The sequence below is a fragment of the Macaca fascicularis genome, chromosome 11 (assembly GCF_037993035.2).
Source record: "Macaca fascicularis isolate 582-1 chromosome 11, T2T-MFA8v1.1".
Classification (NCBI taxonomy): Eukaryota; Metazoa; Chordata; class Mammalia; order Primates; family Cercopithecidae; genus Macaca; species Macaca fascicularis.
Window position 1 is genome coordinate 7,823,041 of NC_088385.1, and position 23,021 is coordinate 7,846,061.

At 47.8% G+C, this 23,021-nt stretch overlaps 1 protein-coding gene across 16 annotated transcripts in view; it reads left to right on the forward strand.

The window, feature by feature from the left end:
* The first annotated feature begins 293 nt into the window (after positions 1 to 293).
* The window catches only part of LRRC23 (leucine rich repeat containing 23), a 28,400-nt gene continuing 5,672 nt past the window's right edge, over positions 294 to 23,021 (forward strand). For 2 of the 16 annotated variants that reach the window (XM_074006212.1, XM_015430308.4), the window contains exons 1-5: positions 18,604 to 18,660; positions 19,176 to 19,350; positions 19,436 to 19,545; positions 19,983 to 20,236; positions 21,194 to 21,324. In XM_074006212.1, the coding sequence (XP_073862313.1) occupies positions 19,225 to 19,350; positions 19,436 to 19,545; positions 19,983 to 20,236; positions 21,194 to 21,324 (621 nt within the window). In that variant the 5' untranslated portion in view covers positions 18,604 to 18,660; positions 19,176 to 19,224. Of the gene's footprint in view, positions 1,131 to 18,400; positions 18,489 to 18,603; positions 18,661 to 19,081; positions 19,351 to 19,435; positions 19,546 to 19,982; positions 20,237 to 21,193; positions 21,325 to 23,021 lie in introns of those variants that run through there. The other 14 variants (XM_074006213.1, XM_074006211.1, XR_012419938.1 and 11 more) reach the window with 11 other exon arrangements.

Consider the following 23,021-nt stretch of genomic DNA (forward strand, 5'->3'; position numbering starts at 1 on the left):
ATCCTCACAACAAAGATAACCCAATTTTTAGATCAGTAAACTGAGGCTTAGAGAAGTTAAACGCCTTGTCCGAGACTACAGAACTGGAATATGGCAAAGTCAAGAGCCAACTGCGAAGAGCCTCCCCCGGCCCACTAGTGCAGAGGAAATGGCAAATGACACAGCAAAAAATTTTTAAAACCGGGATTCTCGGTCGCCGCCCCGCCCAGCGCCAAAGCTCCGTGCTGCCTCGCATCAACGCCCCGCCCCTCCCCGCCCAGCGCCATTGCCCCGCCGCGCGCAGCCGCCCAGGTGCTAGTTGTGTAACCACGGCAAAGCTCGCGGCAGGGGGCGGGGCAGACGCTGACTCACCCCGGGCCGGCGGTCAAGTGAGCTGGCGCGAAGAAGGCGGGCGGTCTGACTGCCTCGCGCGCGCCCCACGGCGGCCGCACGCGTCGCGGGACCTCCTCCCAGTAGTTCACGCCTTAGTCACTACAGAAAGTGGAGCCTGCCATAGGGCTTTCTCCTGAACTGCAGCTCCCGTCCCCGCCAATCTCTTCCTCGGCCCCGGCGCTGACGTTCACGCGTGGAATATTCTGGCCAGGAACAAAGACCCCAGGGCGGAAACTAGGACCAGAGGCTGAAAGTCCGTGCTTGGCGGCGAGGGCTGCTAAACGGGCAGCTGAGGGCGACTCTAGCCCGGGTTCCAGAAGAGCGTGGAATGGACCGAGTGCTTGTGGGAAATTTCCTAATTGAGGCTTACCTACTAAAGTTCTTTACGTTTTAAAGGGTTCCATTGCATCAGCCCTCAAAATGTTTCCTTCCCCATCCCTCTTTCTTCTATCTTGGTGGTATGTCTAGGGACTCTCCACTGGGAGAGAATCATTTTGTTCTCCCCGAGGAGGGAGGTCAGAAGTGGGAGACACCCAGGTTGTGTTAGAAACTGTATGGTAGCCGGCGCGATGGCTCATGCCTGTGGTCCCAGCTACTCAGGAGGCTAAGGCGGGAGGATTGCTTGAGCCCTGGAGGTCGAGGCTGCAGTGAGCCATGATCGCGCCTGTGAATACTCTAGGAGGATGGATGACATAGCAAGACCGTTTCAAAAAGATGAGAAAGAAACTGCAGCGTAAAGTAGCACACCTATTACAAAGGTAAATGCTCTTTTGTCTATCCTTGCTATTTTTTTAAATATCCAAATTTTTCCTGGTTTTCCCTTTTTTTTTTTTTTTTTTTTTGAGACAGTCTTATTCGGACGCCCAGGCTAGAGTGCAGTGGCGTGATCTTGGCTCACTGCAACTTCCACCTCCCTGGTTCAAGCGATTCTCTTGCCTCAGCCTCCCGAGTAGCTGGAATATTACAGACATACACCACCACGTCCAGCTCATTTTGTATTTTTAGTAGAGACGGTATTTCACCATGTTGGTCAGGTTGGTCTTGAACTCCTGACGGGTGATCCGCCCGCCTCAGCTTCCCAAAGTGCTAGGATTACAGGCGTGAGCCACCGCTCCTGGCCCTAGTTTTCCTTTTGACATCCTTCCGAGCCTCTATTTCTTTCTAGTTAATCCTAACAGGGTATCTTCGAGGCTTGTCACTTGTTCACTACTTAGCAGTGATTCTCAAAGTGGAGGGAGGTAAGGGGATTTTATCTATAAGGCCAAATCCAAATTGAGGGAGGGTGTTCTTGATTACCTTTTATAAAAAAGCACATTTAGGCCAGGCATAGTGGCTCACTCCTGTAATACCAGCTACCCTGGAGGTTGAGGTGGGAGGACTGCTTGAGCCTGAGAGGTCCAGGCTTCAGTGAACTGTGATCTCACTGTTACAGTTGAGCCTGGGTGACAGAGTGAGACCCTATCTCAAAAAGAAAAAAAAGTATTTATAGACCATTTACTGTGTGCTAGACACTATGCCAGGTAGTAGGGTGCAGAGTGAAACTCAAGAACTCAAGATCTATTGGAGGCCAAGTGCGGGTTGCTCATGCCTGTAATCCTAGCACTTTGGGAGGCCAAGGCGGTCAGATCCCCTGAGGACAGGAGATTGAGACCAGCCTGGGTAACATACGGAGACCTCACCTCTACAAAAAAACTAGCCAGGTGTGTTGGTGCACACCTGTAGTCCTGGCTACTTGGGAGGCTCAGGCAGGAGGATCACTTGAGCCCAGGAGGTCAAGTCTGCAGTGAGCCATGATTATGCCTCTGCACTCCAGCCTGAGCAACAGAGTGAGACCCTGTTGCAAAAAAAAAAAGAAAAAAAGAAAAAAGAAAGAAAGAAAAAAAGAAAAAGAAAAATAAGGCCGGGCGCGGTGGCTCGCGCCTGTAATCCCAGCACTTTGGGAGGCCGAGGCGGGCGGATCACAAGGTCAGGAGATCGAGACCACGGTGAAACCCCGTCTCTACTAAAAATACAAAAAATTAGCCGGGCGCGGTTGTGGGCGCCTGTAGTCCCAGCTACTCGGGAGGCTGAGGCAGGAGAATGGCGTGAACCCGGGAGGCGGAGCTTGCAGTGAGCCGAGATCGCGCCACTGCACTCCAGCCTGGGCGACAGAGCGAGACTCCGTCTCAAAAAAAAAAAAAAAAAAAAGAAAAAGTTCTATTTGGCAGTTCTGCAAGGATGACCCAAGGATTTTGATTTGAGCATCTGAAAGTGATATAGGTAACACTAAAGAAAAGCAGGCTGGGTGCGGTGGCTCATGCCTGTAATCCCAGCACTTCGGGAGGCCGAGGTGGGCAGATCACCTGAGGTCAGGAGTTCAAGACCAGCCTGGCCAACATAGTGAAACCCCGTCTCTACTAAAAATATAAAAATTAGCCAGGTGTGGTGGTGGGCACCTGTAGTCCTAGCTACTCGGGAGGCTGAAGCAGGAGAATCACTTGAACCCGGGAGGTGGAGGTTGCAGTAAGCCGAGATCAGGCCACTGCACTCCAGCCTCGGTCACCAGAGCGAGACTCCATCTCAAAAACAAACAAATAAATAAATAAAATAAAAAATAAAGAAAGAAAAGCAGAGTTAGAGGAAAAGATCGAGAACTTGGTTTTGGACATGTTGAGTTGAGATGTCCGTGCCTCAGGTAAATGGAGAAGTGAAGTGGGAGGTTAGATGTACGAGCCTGGGGCTCAGAAAAAAGTTCTCGGTTGGAGATAGAAATTTGGGATTCGGCCGGGCACGGTGGCTCAAGCCTGTAATCCCAGCACTTTGGGAGGCCGAGACGGGCGGATCACGAGGTCAGGAGATCGAGACCATCCTGGCGAACACGGTGAAACCCCGTCTCTACTAAAAAAATACAAAAAACTAGCCGGGCGAGGTGGCGGGCGCCTGTAGTCCCAGCTACACAGGAGGCTGAGGCAGGAGAATGGCGTAAACCCGGGAGGCGAAGCTTGCAGTGAGCTGAGATCTGGCCACTGCGCTCCAGTCCCGGCGACAGAGCGAGACTCCGTCTCAAAAAAAAAAAAACAAAAAAACCCACAAAAAACAAAAAACAACAACAACAAAAAAACAAAAAATTAGCCAGGCGTGGTGGCGGCGCCTGTAGTCCCAGCTACTTGGGAGGCTGAGGCAGGAGAATGGCGGGAACCCGGGAGGTGGAGCTTGCAGTGAGCTGAGATCCGGCCACTGCACTCCAGCCTGGGCGACAGAGCGAGACTCCGTCTCAAAAAAAAAAAAAAAAAAAAGAAATTTGGGATTCATGGGTGGGTGTGGCAGCTCACACCTGTAATCCCGGCACTTTGGGAGGCCAAGACGGGCAGATCACCTGAGGATAGGAGTTTGAGATCAGCCTGGCCAACATGGCAAAACCCTGTCTCTACTAAAAATACAAAAACAACCCGGGCGCGGTGGCTCACGCCTATAATCCCAGCACTTTGGGAGGCTGAGGCAGGCGGATCATGAGGTCAGGAGATCGAGACCATCCTGGCTAACACGGTGAAACCCTGTCTCTACTAAAAATACAAAAAAATTAGTGGGCATGGTGGTGCGTGCCTGTAGTCCCAGCTGCTCGGGAGGCTGAGGCAGGAGAATCGCTTGAACCCAGGAGGTGGAGGTTGCAGTGAGCTGAGATCTCGCCACTGCACTCCAGCCTGGGCAACAGAGCAAAACTCTGTCTCAAAAAATAAATAAATAAATAAATAAAATTGGAACTCATTAGAATGTGCAGTAGTGTGCTGGTGCTGGCTTGTACAGGCTTGTGAAAGCTGATTGTTAAGTTTTCATTAATTCCCTGAACCGGTTAAACACAGCATTTTTTTTTTTTTTTTTTTGAGACAGAGTTTTGCTCTGTTGCTCCTAAAATTGTATGAGCTTATAATTTAATTATATTAAAAACAGTTAAAAACAGAGGTACACCGTACTTAAAACTCATCACTCTATAATTATTTTACTACGTTTTTTGTGAAGACTGCTGTAAGAAAATACCACAAACTTAGTGGCTTAAACCACAGAAATTTCTTTCTTTCTTTCTTTTTTGGAGATGGAGTTTTGCTCTTGGAACCCAGGCTGGAGTACCATCTCGGCTCACTGCAACCTCTGCCTCCTGAGTTCAAGCGATTCTCCTGCCTCAGCTTCCTGAGTAACTGGGACTACAGGCACATGCACCACCATGCCTGGCTCATTTTGTATTTTTGGTAGACATGGGGTTTCACCATGTTGGCCAGGCTGGTCTCGAACTCCTGACCTCACGTGATCCCCCCTCCTCGGCCCCTCCCAAAGTGCTGGGATTACAGGGAATCGCTCCCCAGGAGGGAAGACGTTCAAGATCAAGGTGTCAGCAGCAGGTCTGGTTTCTTCTGAGGTCTCTCTCCTGGGCTTGCAGACGGCTGTCTTCTCACTGAGTCCTCATATAGCCTTTTTTTTTTTTTTTTTTTTTTTTTTTTTGAGACAGAGCCTCAAAAAAACGTGTGTGTGTCCCATTTTTCACATTCAAATTATTATTTTTGACTCCCAGGCTAGAGTGCAGTGGCCTGATCTTGGCTCACCGCAACTTCCGCCTCCTGCAATTTCCTGCCTCATTCTCCTGCTCATACAGTCTTTGTGCACCAGCAGCCCTGGGGTCTATGTTCTGCATGTACACCTCTTCCCAGCTCCACGTTCCCAACTCCATGTTCAGGGAGCTGCAGCTTGAAATCAGCCATGGCGGGAGTATTTACACTAGAGAAATAAGCAAATGTTTAATCAAGGGCTTTTTGTTCTCTCTGGAGAGCCTCTTATTAAACATTTACCAGCACATCACAACTACAGATACTACTTAAAATCTTGTTTTTTTGTTGTTGTTGTTTTTGTTAGTTTTTTTTTTTTTTTTTTTTTTTTTTTTTTTTGAGACAGATTCTTGCTCTGTTGCCCCCAGGCTGGAGGTCAGTGGTGCAGTCTCACCTCACTGGAAGCTGTGCCTCCTGGATTCAAGCGATTCTTCTGCCTCACTTCCCGAGTAGCTGGGATTTTAGGCTCACACAACCACACCCCACTAATTTTTGTATTTTTAGTAGAGGTGGGGTTTCTCCATGTTGGCTAGTCTGGTCTCAAACTCCTGACCTCTGGTGATCCACCTGCCTCGGCAGCCCAAAGTGTTGGGATTACAGGCATGAGCCACCGCACCCCACCAAAATCTTGAGAGTATAATTTGAATGTGGCCGCGTGGTGGCTCACGCCTGTAATCCCAACACTTTGGGAGGCCAAGGTGGGTGGATCACTTGATGTCAGGAGTTTGAGACCAGTCTGGCCAACCTGGTGAAACCCCATCTCTACTAAAAATACAAAAATTAGGTGGGCAAGGTGGCGATCCCCTGTAATCTCGGCTACTTGGGAGGCTGAGGCACAAGAATCGCTTGAACTGGGAGGCAGAGTTTGCAGTGAGCCGAGATCGTGCCACCGCACTCCAGCCTGGGCATCAGAGTGAGACTCCATCTCAAAAATAATAATTTGAATGTGAAAAATGGGACGCACACACATACGCACACAAACAAACATACATCTTGTTTTGCAAACTCTATGGCTAGTAGATATACAAAGAAAGCCTTTTGAGTATCAGTGATTTGCAAGGAGCGGTGTGTCAAGATACTTGGCCAGGCACGGTGGCTCACGCCTGTAATCCCAGCACTTTGGGAGGCCAAAGCAAGCAGTTCACCTGAGGCCAGGGGTTCAAGACCAGCCTGACCAACATGGTGAAACCCCATCTCTACAAAAAATACAAAAAATTAGCTGGGTGTGGTGGTGAACGCCTGTAATCCCAGCTACTTGGAAGGTTGAGGCAGAAAAATCACTTGAACTCAGGAGGCGGAGGTTTGCAGTAAGCCGAGATTGCTCTGCTGTACTCTAGCCTGGGTGACAGAGCAAGACTCTGTCTCAAAAAAAAAAAAAAAAACAGGCCGGGTGCGGTGGCTCAAGCCTGTAATCCCAGCACTTTGGGAGGCCGAGATGGGCGGATCACAAGGTCAGGAGATCGAGACCATCCTGGCTAACACGGCGAAACCCCGTCTCTACTAAAAACACAAAAAATTAGCCGGGCGAGGTGGCAGCGCCTGTGGTCCCAGCTACTCGGGAGGCTGAGGCAGGAGAATGGCGGGAACCCGGGAGGCGGAGCTTGCAGTGAGCTGAGATCCGGCCACTGCACTCCAGCCTGGGCGACAGAGCGAGACTCCGTCTCAAAAAAAAAAAAAAAAACAAAAACAAAAAAAACAAAAAACCTTTCCATTGAGTCACAAAAATTCTGAAGAAATGGTATTAAAGGACAATTCATATGGACAGTTATTATCTCACATAAAAATAAATCAAGAGGCTTCTGGAAAGTGGATGGTTCCTTGCTCTTATGAGACAGCAGTAAGAAAGGACTGTCAGTGGTCCCACTTCAGTCTCTGACAGCTATGTGCAGCCATCACATGACACTGAGAAGACTCAGTTAGAGAAGTCAGCACTGTGGACTGCAGTCCTGGAAGACATGGTAGAGCTGAAGCATCAGCCAACTGTGAAACTCAGCTCTAGCTCCCTGTCTCCAGTGGCCTAACGGACATCTCTATGAGGATGTTTGGCTCTGTGTCCCCACCCAAATTTGATCTCAAATTGTAGTCCCCGTAATCCCCACATCTAGGGAGGGACCTGGTGGGAGGTGATTGAATCATGGGTGTGCTTTCCCCCATGTTGTTCTTGTGATAGTGAGTGAGTTCTCATGAGATCTGATGGTTTTCTGTTTGACAGTTCCTCCTTCACACTCTCTGTCACCTGCCACCATGTAAGATATGCCTGCTTCCCCTTCTGCCATGATTGCAAAGTTCCTGAGGCCTCCTCAGCCAGGCAGAACTGTGAATCAATTAAACCTCTTTTCTTTATAAATTACCCAGTCTCGGGCAGTTCATTATAGGAGTGTGAAAACAGACTAATACAATGTTCCATTACCACTAACTAGTTGGATATATTCATCTTCTCCATGTCCTGTGTCCATTCAGTTGCTGAGTCTTGTTGAGTCTTCCTCTCCATCCCTACCTCCTTACTCCATACACTTACCATCTTCAGCTTCCTAAACTTTCAAGATTCTTCTGCCTTCATTGAATCATATGCCAGATATATACCATATATATACATATGCATTTTCTATCTATTTTAAGAACTTAAAGTAACATTTTAGAATTTATTGAGTTTTTCTACTTCTCTCTATCCAATAGTCTATTCTATTATTAGAAACAATAAGGTGGGCTGGGTGTGGTGGCTCATGCCTGTAGTCCCAGCACTTTAGGAGGCTGAAGCAGACAAATAGCTTGAGCCCAGGAACTCAAGAGCAGCCTGGGCAACATGGCAAAACCTCGTCTCTACAAAACACACACACACACAGACACACACAGACATACACACACACAAATTACCCAGGCATGGTGGCGTGTGCTTGTAGTCCCAGCTACTTGGGAGGCTGAGGTAGGAGGATTGGTTGAGCTTGGGATGTCAAGGCTGCAGTGAGCTGTGATCACACCACTGCACTCCAGCTTGAGTAACAGACCAAGACCCTATTTCTAAAGAAAAAAGTCCGGCGCGGTGGCTCAAGCCTGTAATCCCAGCACTTTGGGAGGCTGAGACGGGCGGATCACGAGGTCAGGAGATCGAGACCATCCTGGCTAACACAGTGAAACCCCATCTCTACTAAAAAAATACAAAAAACTAGCCGGGCGAGGTGGCGGGCACCTGTAGTCCCAGTTACTCGGGAGGCTGAGGCAGGAGAATGGTGTGAACCCGGGAGGCAGAGCTTGCAGTGAGCTGAGATCCGGCCACTGCACTCCAGCCTGGGCGGCAGAGCGAGACTCCGTCTCAAAAAAAAAAAAAAAGAAAAAGAAGGCCTGGGCCGGGCGTGGTGGTTCACAGCTGTAATCCCAGCACTTTGGGAGGCCGAGGTGGGCAATCACCTGAGGTCAGGAGTTTGAGACCAGCCTGGCCAACATGGTGAAACCCCATCTCTACTAAAAATACAAAAATTAGCTGAGCATGGTGGGGAACACCTGTAATCCCAGCTACTCGGGAATCTGAGGCAGGAGAATCGCTTGAACCTGGGAGGCAGAGGTTTCAGTGAGCCAAGATCACATCATTGCACTCCAGCCTGGGGGACAAGAGTGAGATTTTGTCTCAAAAAAAAAAAAAAGAAGTCTGGGCATGGTGGTTCATGCCTGTAATCCCAGCATTTTGGAAGGTTAAGGCAGGAGAATCTCTTGAGCCCAGGAATTGGGGAGTAGCCCAGGGAACGCAGTGAGACCCCATCTCTACAAAACAATTAAAAAAAAATTATCTGGGCATGGTGGCATGCCTGGTAACTAGGTGATTCTAGTTACTTGGGAGTCGAAGGCATTACTTGAGCCCAGGAGTTTGAGGCTGCAATGAGTTGTGTTCCCAAACTGCACTCCAGTTTCAGTGACAAAGCAAGACCCCATCTCAGGCTGGGGACAGTGGCTAATGCCTGTAATCCCAACACTTTGAGAGGCTGAGGCAGGTGGATTGCTTGAGCCCAGGAGTTTGAGATTAGCCTGGCCAACATGGCAAAACCCCATCTCTACTAAAAATAATAATAATTAAAAAAACTGGCTGTGGCGGTGCGCACCTGTAATCCCAACTACTCAGGAGGCTGAGGCATGAGAATCGCTTGACGGAAGCAGAGGTTGCAGTGAGCCAAGATTGCACCACTGCACTCTAGTCTGGGCGACAGAGTGAGACCCTGTCTTAAAAAAAAAAAAAAAAAGAAATAATAAGGTGGCAGGATATATGATATATAGAGAAAAATCAATACTAAAATCAATAGTTATGACAGTATGATACTAGAGCAGAAATAGATACAGAGATCAATGGAAGATAATAGAGTCCAGGAATAAAACCCATATATATGATAAAGATGGCATTTCAAATCAGTAGAGAAGGATGGGATTAATCAATGAATGATGTAGAAAAAAATTGGCTCCCCTTTTGGCTCCCCTACCTCACACTATATACCAACCTATTCTAGATGTAATAAAGACCGAAAAATATTTAAATACCATCAAAATATTCAAGAGAATATTCTCATAACTTTAGGGGTGAAAAGGCTTTTCTGAATCAGACCCACAGTTCAGAAGCCTTATGCAAGAGACTGGTAGTTTGAACTACACACAAATATCAAATTTCTGTAAGGTGACACTGTATAAGCAAAGTGAAATGAAAAAGTAGGAAAATATTTTCTTTTTTTTTTTTTTTGAGACGGAGTCTTTGCTTTGTCACCCAGGCTGGAGTGCAGTGGCGCGAACTCGGCTCACTACAAGCTCCGCCTCCTGGGTTTACGCCATTCTCCTGCCTCAGCCTCCCGAGTAGCTGGGACTACAGGCGTCCGCCACCTCGCCCGGCTAGTTTTTTGTACTTTTAGTAGAGACGGGGTTTCACCGTGTTAGCCAGGATGGTCTCGATCTCCTGACCTTGTGATCCGCCCATCTCGGCCTCCCAAAGTGCTGGGATTACAGGCGTGAGCCACCGCGCCCGGCGGAAAATATTTTCAACATGTACAAGAGACAAGAAGTTAATGTGTCTGTGTGGTGGTTTAAAAATACGTCCACAAATTCTGTGATACTCTTCCTTTCCAGAGGTGAGCCTAATTCCCCCCAACTTGAGTGTGGGCTGGACTTAGTGACTGGCATCTAAAGAATAGCATAAAGTGGAAGTGATGGTGTGTGACTTTGGAGACTCAGTTAAAGGCAGAGTGGCTTTCATCTTGGTCTCTTTCTCTCTTGGATCACTTGCTCTGGGGGAAGCCAGCTGCCATGTTATGAGGACATTCAGGTCCTATGGAGAAGTCCAGATGGTAAGGAACTGTCTTGCCAACAACCATGTGAGTGAGCCATCTTGGAAGCAAATCCTTCAGCCCCAGCCAAGCCTTCAGATAACTGCAGCTGCAGCCAACCGTTTGACTGCAACCCACCTGGGCCACTCTTGGATTCCTAAGAAACTGAGATAATACATTTTGCTGTTTTAAGCTGCTACGTTTTGAGATAATTTGTTATACAGCTATAATCAGTTAACAGTTGCACTTGGCTGACTGGGCATGGTGGCTCATGCCTGTAACCCCAGCACTTTGAGAGGCCAAGGGAGGAGAATCGCTTGAGCCCAGGAGTTCGAGACCAGTCTGTGCAACATAGTGAGACTCCATCTTTACCAAAAAAGCTAAAAATTATCTTGGCAAGGTGAGGCGCACCTGCAGTCCCAGCTACTCAGGAGGCTGAGGTGGGAGGATTGCTAGAGCCAGGGGGCCAAGGGTGCAATGAGCTATGATCACACCACTGCACTATAGGCTGAGTAACACAGTGAGACCTTGTCTCTAAAAATAATAATAATGATGTACCTATTTTTTTAAAGTTTTTAAAGTCATGTTTATTGAAGTATGAATTTACATTCAGTAAAATTCACCTTGTTCGTTGGTTGTGGTGGCTCACACCTGTAATCCTAGCACTTTGGGAGGCTGAGGTGGATGGATCACTTGAGGCCAGGAGTTCAAGACCAGCCTGGCCAACATAGCAAAAACCCATCTCTACTAAAAATACAAAAAAATTAGCTGGGCATGGTGGCATGTGCTTGTAATCCCAGCTACTCGGAAGGTTGAGGCACTAGAATTGCTTGAACCCAGGAAGCAGAGGTTGCAGTGAGCTGAGATCGTGCCATTTCACTCCAGCCTGGGGGACAGAGCAAGACTCCATCTCAAAAATCAAAACAAACAAACAAACAAAAACAACCTGTTAAGCTCTGACAAATGCATAGTCATATCATAATCAAGACATAGAACAATTGTAGAATCACTCTTAACAGTTCCCTCAAAATCAAGAAGTCAACCCCTTCTTGATCCCAAGGAACTCATTGACCTGTTTTTCTGTCAAAAGGGTCAAATTTAATCAGTAAAATGATCTGCGGTACTATGGAAAAATGTGTAAGCATAGAAAACACACAAACCAACTTTTTTTAAAAAGTGAGATACTTAAAAAGTTCACCATACCAACAAAATGAAGGTAGCTTCACATTTTACTACAGATGTGCAGATATTCATCAAAGTCCACCATTGTCATATATATGGCTCAACAGTAATATTTAAGAATATACTGGCCGGGGCCGGGAGTGGTGGCTCATGCCTGTAATCCCAGAACTTTGGGAGGCTGAGAAAGGTGAATCATGAGGTCAGGAGATCGAGACCATCCTGGCCAACATGGTGAAACCCCATCTCTACTAAAAATAGAAGAATTAGCTGGGCGTGCTTGTAGGTGCCTGTAATCCCAGCTACTCAGGAGGCGGAGACAGGAGAATCACTTGAATCAGGGAGTCAGAGTTGCGGTGAGCCGAGATCATGCCACTGCACCGCAGCCTGGTAACAGAGCAAGACTGTCTCAAAAAAAAAAAAAAAAGAAAAAAGAAAAAATACTGACCAGGCGCGGTGGCTCATGCCTGTAATCCCAGCACTTTGGGAGGCTGAGGCGGGCAGATCACCTGAGGTCAGGAGTTCGAGACCAGCCTGGCCAACATGGTGAAACTCCATCTCTACTAAAAACACAAAAATTAGCCAGGTGTGGTGGCACAAGCCTGTAATCCCAACTGCTCGGGAGGCTGAGGCAGGAGAATCACTTGAACCCAGGAGGTGGAGGTTGCAGTGAGCTGAGATTGTGCCATTGCACTCCAGCCTGGGTGACAAGACAGAAACTCTGTCTCAAAAAAAAAAAAAAAAAAAAAAAAAAAAAGAATATACTGTAAAATAACAATCTTTAGAAGAGTTAGAATAATGTGATTTTCGTTTGTTTTTTTTCGAGACAGGGTTTCTCTCTGTCATCCAGGCTGGAGCATAGTGATGCAATCTTGGCTCACTGCAACCCCTGTCTCTCAGGTTCAAGAGATTCTCATAGCTCAGCCCCCCGAGTAGCTGGGATTACAGGCGTGTGTCACCATGCCAGCTAATTGTTTTATTTGTATTTATTATTTTTTTTGAGACAGAGTCTTACTCTGTCACCGAGGCTGGAGTGCAGTGGCGCGATCTCAGCTCACTGCAATCTCTGCCTCCTGGGTTCAAGCGATTCTCCTGCCTCAGCCTCCCCAGTAGCTGGAATTACAGGAATGTGCCACACCATACCCGGCTAATTTTTTTTTTTTAAGTAGATAAGGGGTTTTATCATGTTGGCCAGGCTGGTCTCGAACTCCCAACCTTGTGATCCGCTCGCCTCAGCCTCCCCAAGTGCTGGGATTACAGGTGTGAGCCACTACACCCGGCCAATTTTTGTATTTTTAGTAGAGAAAGGGCTTCATCATTTTGGCCAGGCTGGTCTCAAACTCCTGAACTCAAGTGATCAGCCCACCTCAGCCTTACAAGTGCTGGGATTACAGGCGTGAGCCACTGTACCCAGCCCTCAAAATCTATTTTTTAACATATTAAGATTGGCAAAGTACATACCATTTGACCCAGAAATTCTACATTCTAAGAATGTACGCCAGGCACAGTGACTCCTGCCTGTCTGTAATCCCAGCATTTTGGGAAGCTGAGGCGGGCAGATGGCTTCAGTCCAGGAGTTCAAGACTAGCCCCGGCAATGTGGAGAAATCCCCATGTCCACAAAAATTACAAAAAATTAGCTAGGCATGGTGACACACGCCTGTAGTCCCAGCTACCTGGGAGGCTGAGTTGGGAGGATCACCTGAACTTAGGAGGTTGGGGCTGCAGTGATCCATGATGATTGCACCACTGCACTCCAGCCTGGGAAAGAAAAAAAAATGTTTCCCACATAGTCATATTACTCAATGTGTAGTCCATGAATCAAGAGCATCAGCATCACTTGAGAGGTCTACATTTCAATGAGATCCTCAAGCAATTTCTATACACATTAACATTTGAGGAATACTGCTACAGAGTACTCATACAGAAGAGCAAAGATGTATCTATGGGGATTTAAACAGCGTTATTTGTAATACTGACAGTTTTTTTTTAAAAGTTAATATCCATCAGTAGGGAACAGTTAAAAGTCTAACCAGGCTTGGTGGCACACAGCTGTAGTCCCAACTACTTGAGAGGCTGAGGCAGGTCGATGGCTTGAGCCCAGGAGTTTGAGGCTGTAGTGCACAATGATTGTGGGCAGGAAACAGGACCTCCACGTTGGACCAGATTCAAGACTGGCTGAAACTGGAAAGAGGCACAGAAGGAACTTCTCCGTGAGACACGCCCACCAGCACGACAGTTTACCACTGCCATGGCGACACCCGGAAGTTACTGCCTTTTTCCATAACAACCTGGAAGTTACCACCCCTTTTCTGGAAATCTCTGAATAACCCACCCTTTAATTTGCATGTAATTAAAAGTCAGTATAAATGTGACTGCAGCCGTTTCCCTGAGTTGCTGCTCTCCACACACTGCCTAGAGGGTGGTCTTGCTCGGTAGGAACAGGCATAGGGCTGTAAAACTACATCCTCAATAAAGCTATAACTTCTACCACATGCTCAAGAAAGAACCATGAGCCAATATTATTGGGCTAATCGCCAATTTGGGTGCTCACCTGCCCTGCATCAATTGTGCCTGTGAAAAACCATTGCACTCCAGCTGTTACCGGTTGAGAGTAATTGTCCAGGTTCTTAGCGTTTTGAACAAAGAATTGGACAAAACACACAAAGCAAGGCAGTGAAAGCAGAGTTTTTGTTTTTGTTTTTAAATTTTTCCCCCCTGAGACGGAGTCTTGCTCTGTCGCCCAGGCTGGAGTTCGGTGGCACGATCTCGGCTCCTGGGTTCAAGCAATTCTCCTGCCTCAGCCTCTTGAGTAGCTGGGATTAGAGGCTTGCCCCACCACGCCCGGCTAATTTTTGTATTCTTAGTAGAGATGGGGTTTCCCCACGTTGGCCAGGCTGGTCTCCAACTCTTGACCTCGTGATCCACCGAAAGCAGATTTATTTTAAAGGAAAGTACAATCCGCAGGGTGCGAGCACGCTCGAGCAAGTGGCTCAAGAGCATTGGTAACAGAATTTTCTGGGGTTTAAATACCCTCTAGAGGTTTCCCATTGGTTCGGTCTATGCAAATAAAGTAATGGCCCACCACCAGTCTAATTGGTTGTGGGAGGGGACCAATCAGAATGAAGAGTAGGCCTTCTATCAGTCTGATTGGTTGCAAGAGGGGACCAATCAGAGATACTTTCATTTTTCAACTGCTGTACAGAGAAAAGAGGGTTTGAAAAGGGAGTACCCTCTGATACTCAGTCAGCATGATTCGGCCTTAGGTTCCCTGCCTCCAGACCCTGTTCTCCTGCCTCACAGTGAGACTCTCCCTAGAAAAACACAAGAAAGAAAGGAAAGCGGTAGTATATTCACATAATGGAAGACTAGACAACTATGAGGAAAATAAAGAGATTTATGCTCAGTGACATGAAAGAAGCCCAAGACATGTTAGAATTGAATAATTAGAGGAAAAAAAAAAAACCCTAATCTAATAAAAAAAAAATCTGTTTTTTTTTTTTTTTTTTTTTTTTTTTAGACTGAGTCTCACTCTATTGCCCAGGCTGGAGTGCAGTGGTGTGATGTCAGCACACTGCAACCTCTGCTTCTCAGGTTCAAGCGATTCTCCTGCCTTCACCTCCGGAGTAGCTGGGATTACAAATGCCCACCACCACGCCCGGTGAATTTTTGTATTTTCAGTAGATACAGGGTTCGCCATGTTGGCCAGGCTGGTCTTGAACTCCAGACCTCGGATGATCCGCCCACCTCGGCCTCCCAAAGTGCTGAGATTACAGGCGTGAACCAAAGCGCCTGGCCTTTTTTTTTTTTTTTTTTTTTGAGACAGAGTCTCGATCTGTTGCCCAGCCTGGAGTGCAGTGGCGTCATCTTGGCTCACTGCAACCTTTGCCTCCCGGGTTCAAGCGATTCTCGTGTCTCAGCCTCCCAAGTAGCTGAAACTACAGGCACAAGCCACAACGCCTGGCTAATTTTTTTTTCTTTTCTTTTTTTTTTTTTTGAGATGGAGTTTCACTCTTGTTGCCCAGGCTGCAGTGCAGTGGCGCGATCTCGGCTCACTGCAACCTCCGCCTCCCGTGTTCAAGTGATTCTCCTGTCTCAGCCTCCGGAGTAGCTGGGATTGGGGCGCCACCACCCCGGCTAATTTTTTGTATTTTTAATAGAGATGGGGTTTCACCATATTGGCCAGACTGGTCTTGAACTCCTGACCTCAGGTGATCCAACCCGCCTAGGCCTCCCAAAGTGCTGGGGTTACAGGCGTGAGCCACCACGCCCAGCCTAAATACTACTTTTATAATTGAAAGAGACTCTATCTAGACCAGCCAATGGGGGAAAAATATCAAGGATGTTGTGGAGTATCTAGCTCTCATTACACAGTGTAACTTCAGTTCTTGCCAACTACAAATAAAATAAAACCTTCAATGGCTCCCCCCAGCTTTCAGTATAAAGTCCAGATCCTTCGGTGTGATCCAAGTCTGTTTACTGCTTCTACCATATTCCAACCCCCCACTGCACCTACTGTTCCAGCCAGCAGAACCACCTGCTTTCTCTGCACAGGCATTGAGCTCTTTCTTCTCCAAGTGTTACCACAGGTGATTCCTGTGTCTGAAATCTCTGCCTCGAATATATGGCATCATGTATGTGCATATACTATACAGTGATCCCTAGCACTCAGTAAAAGCTCTATAAATGTTGGGTGTGATTATTACAACATGTCTCATTATATTGAATTACTTGGGTATTTAACCTTGTCACTGAACTGTACACCTCTTGAACATAAAAGATAAGGACTTCCGTGCTTACTGTCCCCGAGGGCCAAGCATGTAGAGCCAGGGACAGATTAAGTGCTTAACAAACGCGTGGCAGGGTGCAGTGGCTCATGCCTGTAATCCCTGCATTTTGGGAGGCCGAGGCGGGCGGATTACTTTAGACCAGAAGTTTCAGACTAGCCTGGGCAACATGGCAAAACCTTGTCTCTACAAAAAATACAAAAAAATTAACTGGGCATGGTGGCGCACAGCTGTAGTCCCAGGTACTCAGAAGGCTGAGACGGGAGGATTGCTTGAGCCCAGGACGCACAGGTTGCAGTAAGCTATGATTGCTCCACTGCACTCCATCCTGGGTGACAGAGGGAAACTCTATTTCAAAACAAAAATAAAAACAAAATAACAAAAGTCTAGCTGGGTGCGGTGGCTCACGCCTGTAATCTCAGCACTTTGGGAGGCCAAGGCGGGTGGATCACAAGGTCAGGAGATCAAGACCATCCTGGCTAACACGGTGAAACCCTGTCTCTACTAAAAATACAAAAAAATTAGCCGGGCCTGGTGGCGGGCGCCTGTAGTCTCAGCTACTCCGGAGGCTGAGGCAGGAGAATGGTGTGAACCTAGGAGGCAGAGCTTGCAGTGAGCCGAGATCCCGCCACTGGACTCCAGCCTGGGCAACACAGCAAGACTCCATCTCAAAAAAAAAAAAGTGTGTGTTCAAGGACACATTCCTAACCCTTACATCACAACTTTTCTTCCCATCTAATGTGTCTTCCTCTTTCTTCTTGGCCAAGGAAAATCATATCCATTTCTTTCGACTACCTCAAACCACATGGATTTTTCCGTTCTCCACACTCCGACAATACAATAACTTTCATTTGTATAGCACATCTAACTCTTCAGAGTGCTTTCATATTTATTATTTCTTTTTCCTCACAGCAACCCCTGTACCAAGGACACAGGCCAAGGGTGGGGAGGAGCAGGAAAATGTTTACTAAGGGTCAACTAAGTGCAAGGCGATTTACCCGCATTATCTGTTTTAATCCCTTAACAATCCTTACAGGTGGACATTTTAATTCCCATTTCACAAGTGTGGAAATTAGATCTTAGTAAGATTTCATAACCTGCTGAAGAACACACAGGTATTAAGTGGTAGAGATGGGTTTTGAAGCTGGTGTCTCTGACTTTAAAGTCCCTACTGGTTCCATGACACCAAGTAAACAGATCTGCCTATTAACTATATTCCTCCAAGCTGCCCTGGGCAGGAGGTAATGTAATACTTTCTGATTTCTTGTCCACCACATCTTCCATCAGACCACTTTGATGTTATATAAAGTCTGTAGGCACAATTTAACAATGAATCACATACCATCTTACCTGGTTACCTGATTGTTTCATTTACATTAGATTCCACAACAAGATTGGTAACATCCCCCTTTCCCCAGGCAGGAATTGTGTCATCTTAACCTCCCTGAGCCTCAGTATCCTCTTCTTTCAAATGTCTGTCTTACAGGACTGTTGCAGAGATTAAATACCAGTTGTAAAGACGTTTGACATAATGTCTCGCACAAACTCTTCAGAAATATTTATTGCATCTCAACATCTTTTTCAACTTCTTCAACACGTCAGACAGGCCTGAGTGCCTGGGTTTTTGGCTATGCCAGTTCCTGTTGATTACTGATATAACAACGTTGGATCAGGAGTATTTCAGTGGGCAGATGTTGAATTTTCTGCCTTCCACCCACTAAAAGGTTTGCATCAAACCAGTCCAGGATAACTCATACTGGATCCCTGCCAGTTGATATAGTTAAGCTGATCTACAGATAAGAAAGAGTCTTGGGTACGTTTAGCTAGTAAATGCAGATCTGCCAAGACTCCAACCCAGTTCTTAAGATACCTGTGTCTGGGCTCCTTCCGCTCTACCAAGCCACCTTTCAAAGGTCTACCTGAAAATAACTAATGAGCAGAAACTACAGGGGGAAGGGGAAAAGACCCCTTATCTTGGTGTTTCTTGCTTTTCCTCGCAGCCCCGCCCTTTTTGCTTCGAAGGGTGAGTTTTTCCTGAATTCACAATACTTTTGCATTGAAGATGTCGGGGGTCCCTTTAAGGTCTTGGGTGACGTAATGACTAGCCCCGCCCTCTCTCTTCTCTCTTCTCAGCCCTGGCCATTTTTTTTTTTTTTTTTGTCCTCAACCAATTAGCGGCCCGACGCCCTTTCCGCGCCTCATCCGGGTTCCCGGGACTGGGAAATTGGCCTGGTAACCAGGCAACTACTGATCAATCCCCTCCCCAGCTGATTTGCGCATCAGGTAGTCGCCGCTCTGCGCTCAACGGTGGCGAGTTTCAGTAGCCAAGTGCCCCGCCCCCGTTGCCATAACAGCAGTACACAACCCCTCCTTCCCCTCGCCCGCTTGCTAAACAGTCCTTCCCTCTCGGGACCAAGGGCCTCTCCAGAACTGCTTCTGATTTAGCAGAAACAGGGTCTGAGCCCCTTTGCTAAGGCGAATTGAGTGGGAGGACTGGAGACTGCGCTTTAGGCTGGTGTACCAGAGGGCCCAAGGAAATTGGTCCAGTGGGGAGGGAAAAGTAGAAGAAATGAATGGAGCGGGGATTAGGGATGGCGCAGTGGGAGCTAAGAGGAGAGGAGGAGGAGGAGGACTTGGTAGGGAAGAGTGGAGAGCATGGCTTAAGGGGGAGGTGGGAAGAATGGGGGAGAGGGAAGCCCAGGAAATAGGGACACTGGGCTGCTGGAGGAGAGCTGAAGCCACTGCGAAGGACAGGAAAGGCCTGGGGGTGTGGGTGACATCCTGAAGGGAGGGGGTCCTCAGTGGAAAGTGTGAAGTGGGGGTTGAGAGTCAAAATGAGATGTTCACAGGGATGAGGAAAGAAGCCTAGAGTTGGTGGGTCAGAAGTGATGCGGGTGATGGGAGTGGCACGTGTCAATGACGATGAAGGAGCTGAAGGCTGGCAGAAGCTGAGGAGACCTTCTTTCTCAGGAGGAGGACTGAGCTTATCTGACTTCAGAGCTTTCAGGAGGGAAGAAAGATGTCAGATGAAGATGATCTAGAAGACTTTGAGCCAGACCAGGATGATTTTGAGAAAGAAGAGGACGAGAAGGAGACAGAGGAGGGGGAGGACTACAGAAAAGAGGGGGAAGAGTTCCCTGAGGAAGTGAGAGCCTGGACAAAGAGGGGTCCTAGGGCTGAGGGGCGGGGTTGGGCAGGGGAGGGACGCCTTATTCCACTTCCACCTGCAGTGGCTGCCCACGCCCCTCACGGAGGACATGATGAAGGAAGGGCTTTCTCTGCTCTGTAAGACAGGCAGTGGGCTGGCTCATGCTTATGTCAAGCTGGAGGTTAAAGAGAGGTGCGTTGTGGGGGGACCAGATGAGGACTGTGAGATTGTAGGGCCCCTGTCTCCTTTCCCACTGTCATTCCTGGGTGTTCTGGCTGAGAGTTTGACCCTTCTCATGCCTAGTGGAAAGGGAAGGACAAAATTTACTTTTCAGGAGCGCTGAGACTTCTATCAAAGCTGACCTGGGGAATTGGAGACTGAGAGTATATGGGGGGATTCCTGCTGGATTCCCTCATTTGTCTTTCAGAGTATGGGTTCTCTGTCCTTCACAGACACAGGTCTTTCTGCCCACTGTTAAGAACCCACCTACCTTCTCTTACCCTTCTTCTCGCCTACCATCTGTTGCCCATTCTTCTCCTCATTATAAGCCTTCTGCTTTAGCAACTCTGCCAGTCCTCGCTGGGTTCTTAACCCTAAACCTGGTTCCTTCTCCCTCTTCCATCTCCTAGGGACCTGACAGACATCTACTTGCTGCGCTCCTACATCCATCTGCGCTATGTGGATGTTTCTGAGAATCACCTGACAGACCTGTCGCCACTCAACTACCTCACCCACCTGCTCTGGCTCAAGGCTGATGGCAACCGGCTGCGAAGTGCCCAGCTGAATGAACTGCCCTACCTGCAGATTGCTAGTTTTGCTTATAACCAGATTACTGACACTGAAGGCATCTCTCATCCTCGTCTTGAAACCCTGAATCTCAAAGGTGGGTCTTTTTTTTTTTTTTTTGAGACGGAGTCTCGCTCTGTCGCCCAGGCTGGAGTGCGGTGGCCGGATCTCGGCTCACTGCAAGCTCCGCCTCCCGGGTTCACACCATTCTCCTGCTTCAGCCTCCCGAGTAGCTGGGACTACAGGCGCCTGCCACCTCGTCCGGCTAGTTTTTTTGTATTTTTTAGTAGAGACAGGGTTTCACCGTGTTAGCCAGGATGGTCTCAATCTCCTGACCTCGTGATCCGCCCATCTCGGCCTCCCAAAGTGCTGGGATTACAGGCTTGAGCCACTGCGCCCGGCCAAGGTGGGTCTTAGGATGGGCTACACAAGATTCTTTCCTTCCTAGCCTGAGGCCAACAGAAGTGGGCAGTATGGTCCTTGGCTATGGCACATGGCAGTCTGCATTCATTCATTCAGATACGCAATGTGATTCATTATGACAGTTCTACATGTTAACCATATAGGAGCGAATAAGACAAGAAATGTCCCTATTCTCATATAGCTTATATTTCTAGTTGGGAGAGACGTACAAGTAAAACAAACACAATACGTAAATTCATGTAGCATGTTAAAAGGAGACAAGTGCCTTGGAAGAAATAGATCAGAGTAAGAGGAATGGGGGACATAGGTGGCAATGTTAAATGGATTGGTTAGGACAACCATCACTGAGAAGATGACATTTGAGCAAAGAGTTGAAGAAGGAGAGGGAATTAGACATGTCAGCTGCTTCGTTCACTCTTCAAAGGCTTAGGTGGATATGTCCATCAGGACCTTGGACTACCACACCACTTGCCCCAGGGCTCTGGAGGTATTAAGTCTGGAGCTGTCCTTCCTCACTACTACCCTGCTTTGTGAATGTCCAGGATAGGGTGATTTAGAGGCTTCCCAAATTCAGGCTCTAATGCTGAACATTTGGAGTGGCCCTTTGAGCTCTTGAAACCCTCCTCCCCAGGAAACAGAATCCACATGGTGACAGGTCTGGACCCCCAGAAGCTGATCAGCCTGCACACAGTGGAGCTTCGGGGGAATCAGCTGGGAAGCACGGTGGGGATCAATCTTCCTAAGCTGAAGAACCTCTACCTGGTAACTCACTGGGTCATAGGGTGGTGCAGGGAAGAGGGCACTGTCCTGGGGGTCAGGATGCCTGTTTTCTAGTAGGCTCAGCTACTAACTTCTTCATTATGATAGTAACTGGTATTATCAAGCCCATAGTTGGTTCCAGATACTGTGGAGATACAGAGCCACCTAGCAGGGCTGATAATATATAATATGTGGATAATACAGAGATAATTTACTTTGATACAGGTAGCAGCAAAATGGACCATAATTGAGGTACAAACATCAGGCTGTGGAAATGTTTTAGGAAAACTCTCCTCTCAGATTGGGTTTTTCTTCAGCTCTTGCCCTAGCCACCACAGCAATAATCAACCTAAGACTTCCGGGGCCCAGGATGTGGGGTTTCTCCCCATACACCAAGTAGTAGATACCAGCTGGGTGATCTCTAATTCGATTCCGACACTATCTACCTGGGGATAGCATCAGATCCCACAGATTGAGGGCTCAGTTCCCAAGAGTGACCCCCACACCGTCCGCAGACACCAGTTGCAAGTCCAAACCTCCGGAACTTCTGACACATCAGCTTCAACATGAAGCTGGTTCCCATGACCTCTTCTTTGGATTTAATTAATTTTCTGGAGTGACTTTTTATCAGTTTATTGCAAGGGCAAAGGACACAGATGAAGAGATGCATAGGGCAAAGTCTGGGGGAATAGGTGCAGTGCTCCATGTCCTTCCTGGGTGCATCACCCTCCAAAAGCCTTCATGTGTTCAGCTACCCAGAAGCTCTCTGGACCCAGTCCTCTTGGGTTTCCATGGAAGCTTCAAATATTAGTATTCCCTCCCCCAGGGAATTGGGGAGGCTGTCTCTGGGGAGGGTCTTAAGAACCACAATCAGGCTGGGCACGGTGGCTCACGTCTGTAATCCCAGCACTTTGGGAGGCTGAGGCGGGCGGATCACGAGGTCAGGAGTTCAAAACCAGCCTGGCCAACATGGTGAAACCCTGTCTCTACGAAAAATACAAAAATTAGCCACACATGCTGACATGTGCCTGTAATCCCAGCTACTCGGGAGGCTGAGGCAGCAGAATCGCTTGAACCCAGGAGGCAGAGTTTGCAGTGAGCTGAAATGACACCACTGCAATCCAGCCTGGGAGACAGAGCAAGACTCCATCTCAAAAAAAAAAAAAAAAGAGGCCGGGTGCGGTGACTCATGCCTGTAATCCCAGCACTTTGGGAGGCTGAGGCGGGCGGATCACAAGGTCAGGAGATTGAGACCATCCTGGCTAACACGGTGAAACCCCATCTCTACTAAAAATACCAAAAAAATTAGCCAGGTGTGGTGGTGGGCACCTATAGTCCCAGCTACTCAGGAGGCTGAAGCAGGAGAGAGGCGTGAACCCGGGAGGTAGAACTTGCAGTGAGCTGAGATGGCACCACTGCACTCCAGCCTGGGCAACAGAGCAAGACTCCGTCTCAAAAACAAACAAACAAACAAACAAACAAACAAAAAACACACAACCAGAAAGAGGGAGAAGCGGGGAAAGATTAGAGCCTTCCCTTGGGGCAGGTGAAAAGACAGCAGGAGAAGGTTCCTGAGACCTGCCCCTGAGACCCAGCACACCCAACTTTATAACAAAAGACTGCAACAAGGGCTATTATGGGAGTTATAAGCTAGGGACTGTGGATGAAAATCGTTATATATAATAACACCACAGGGCCGG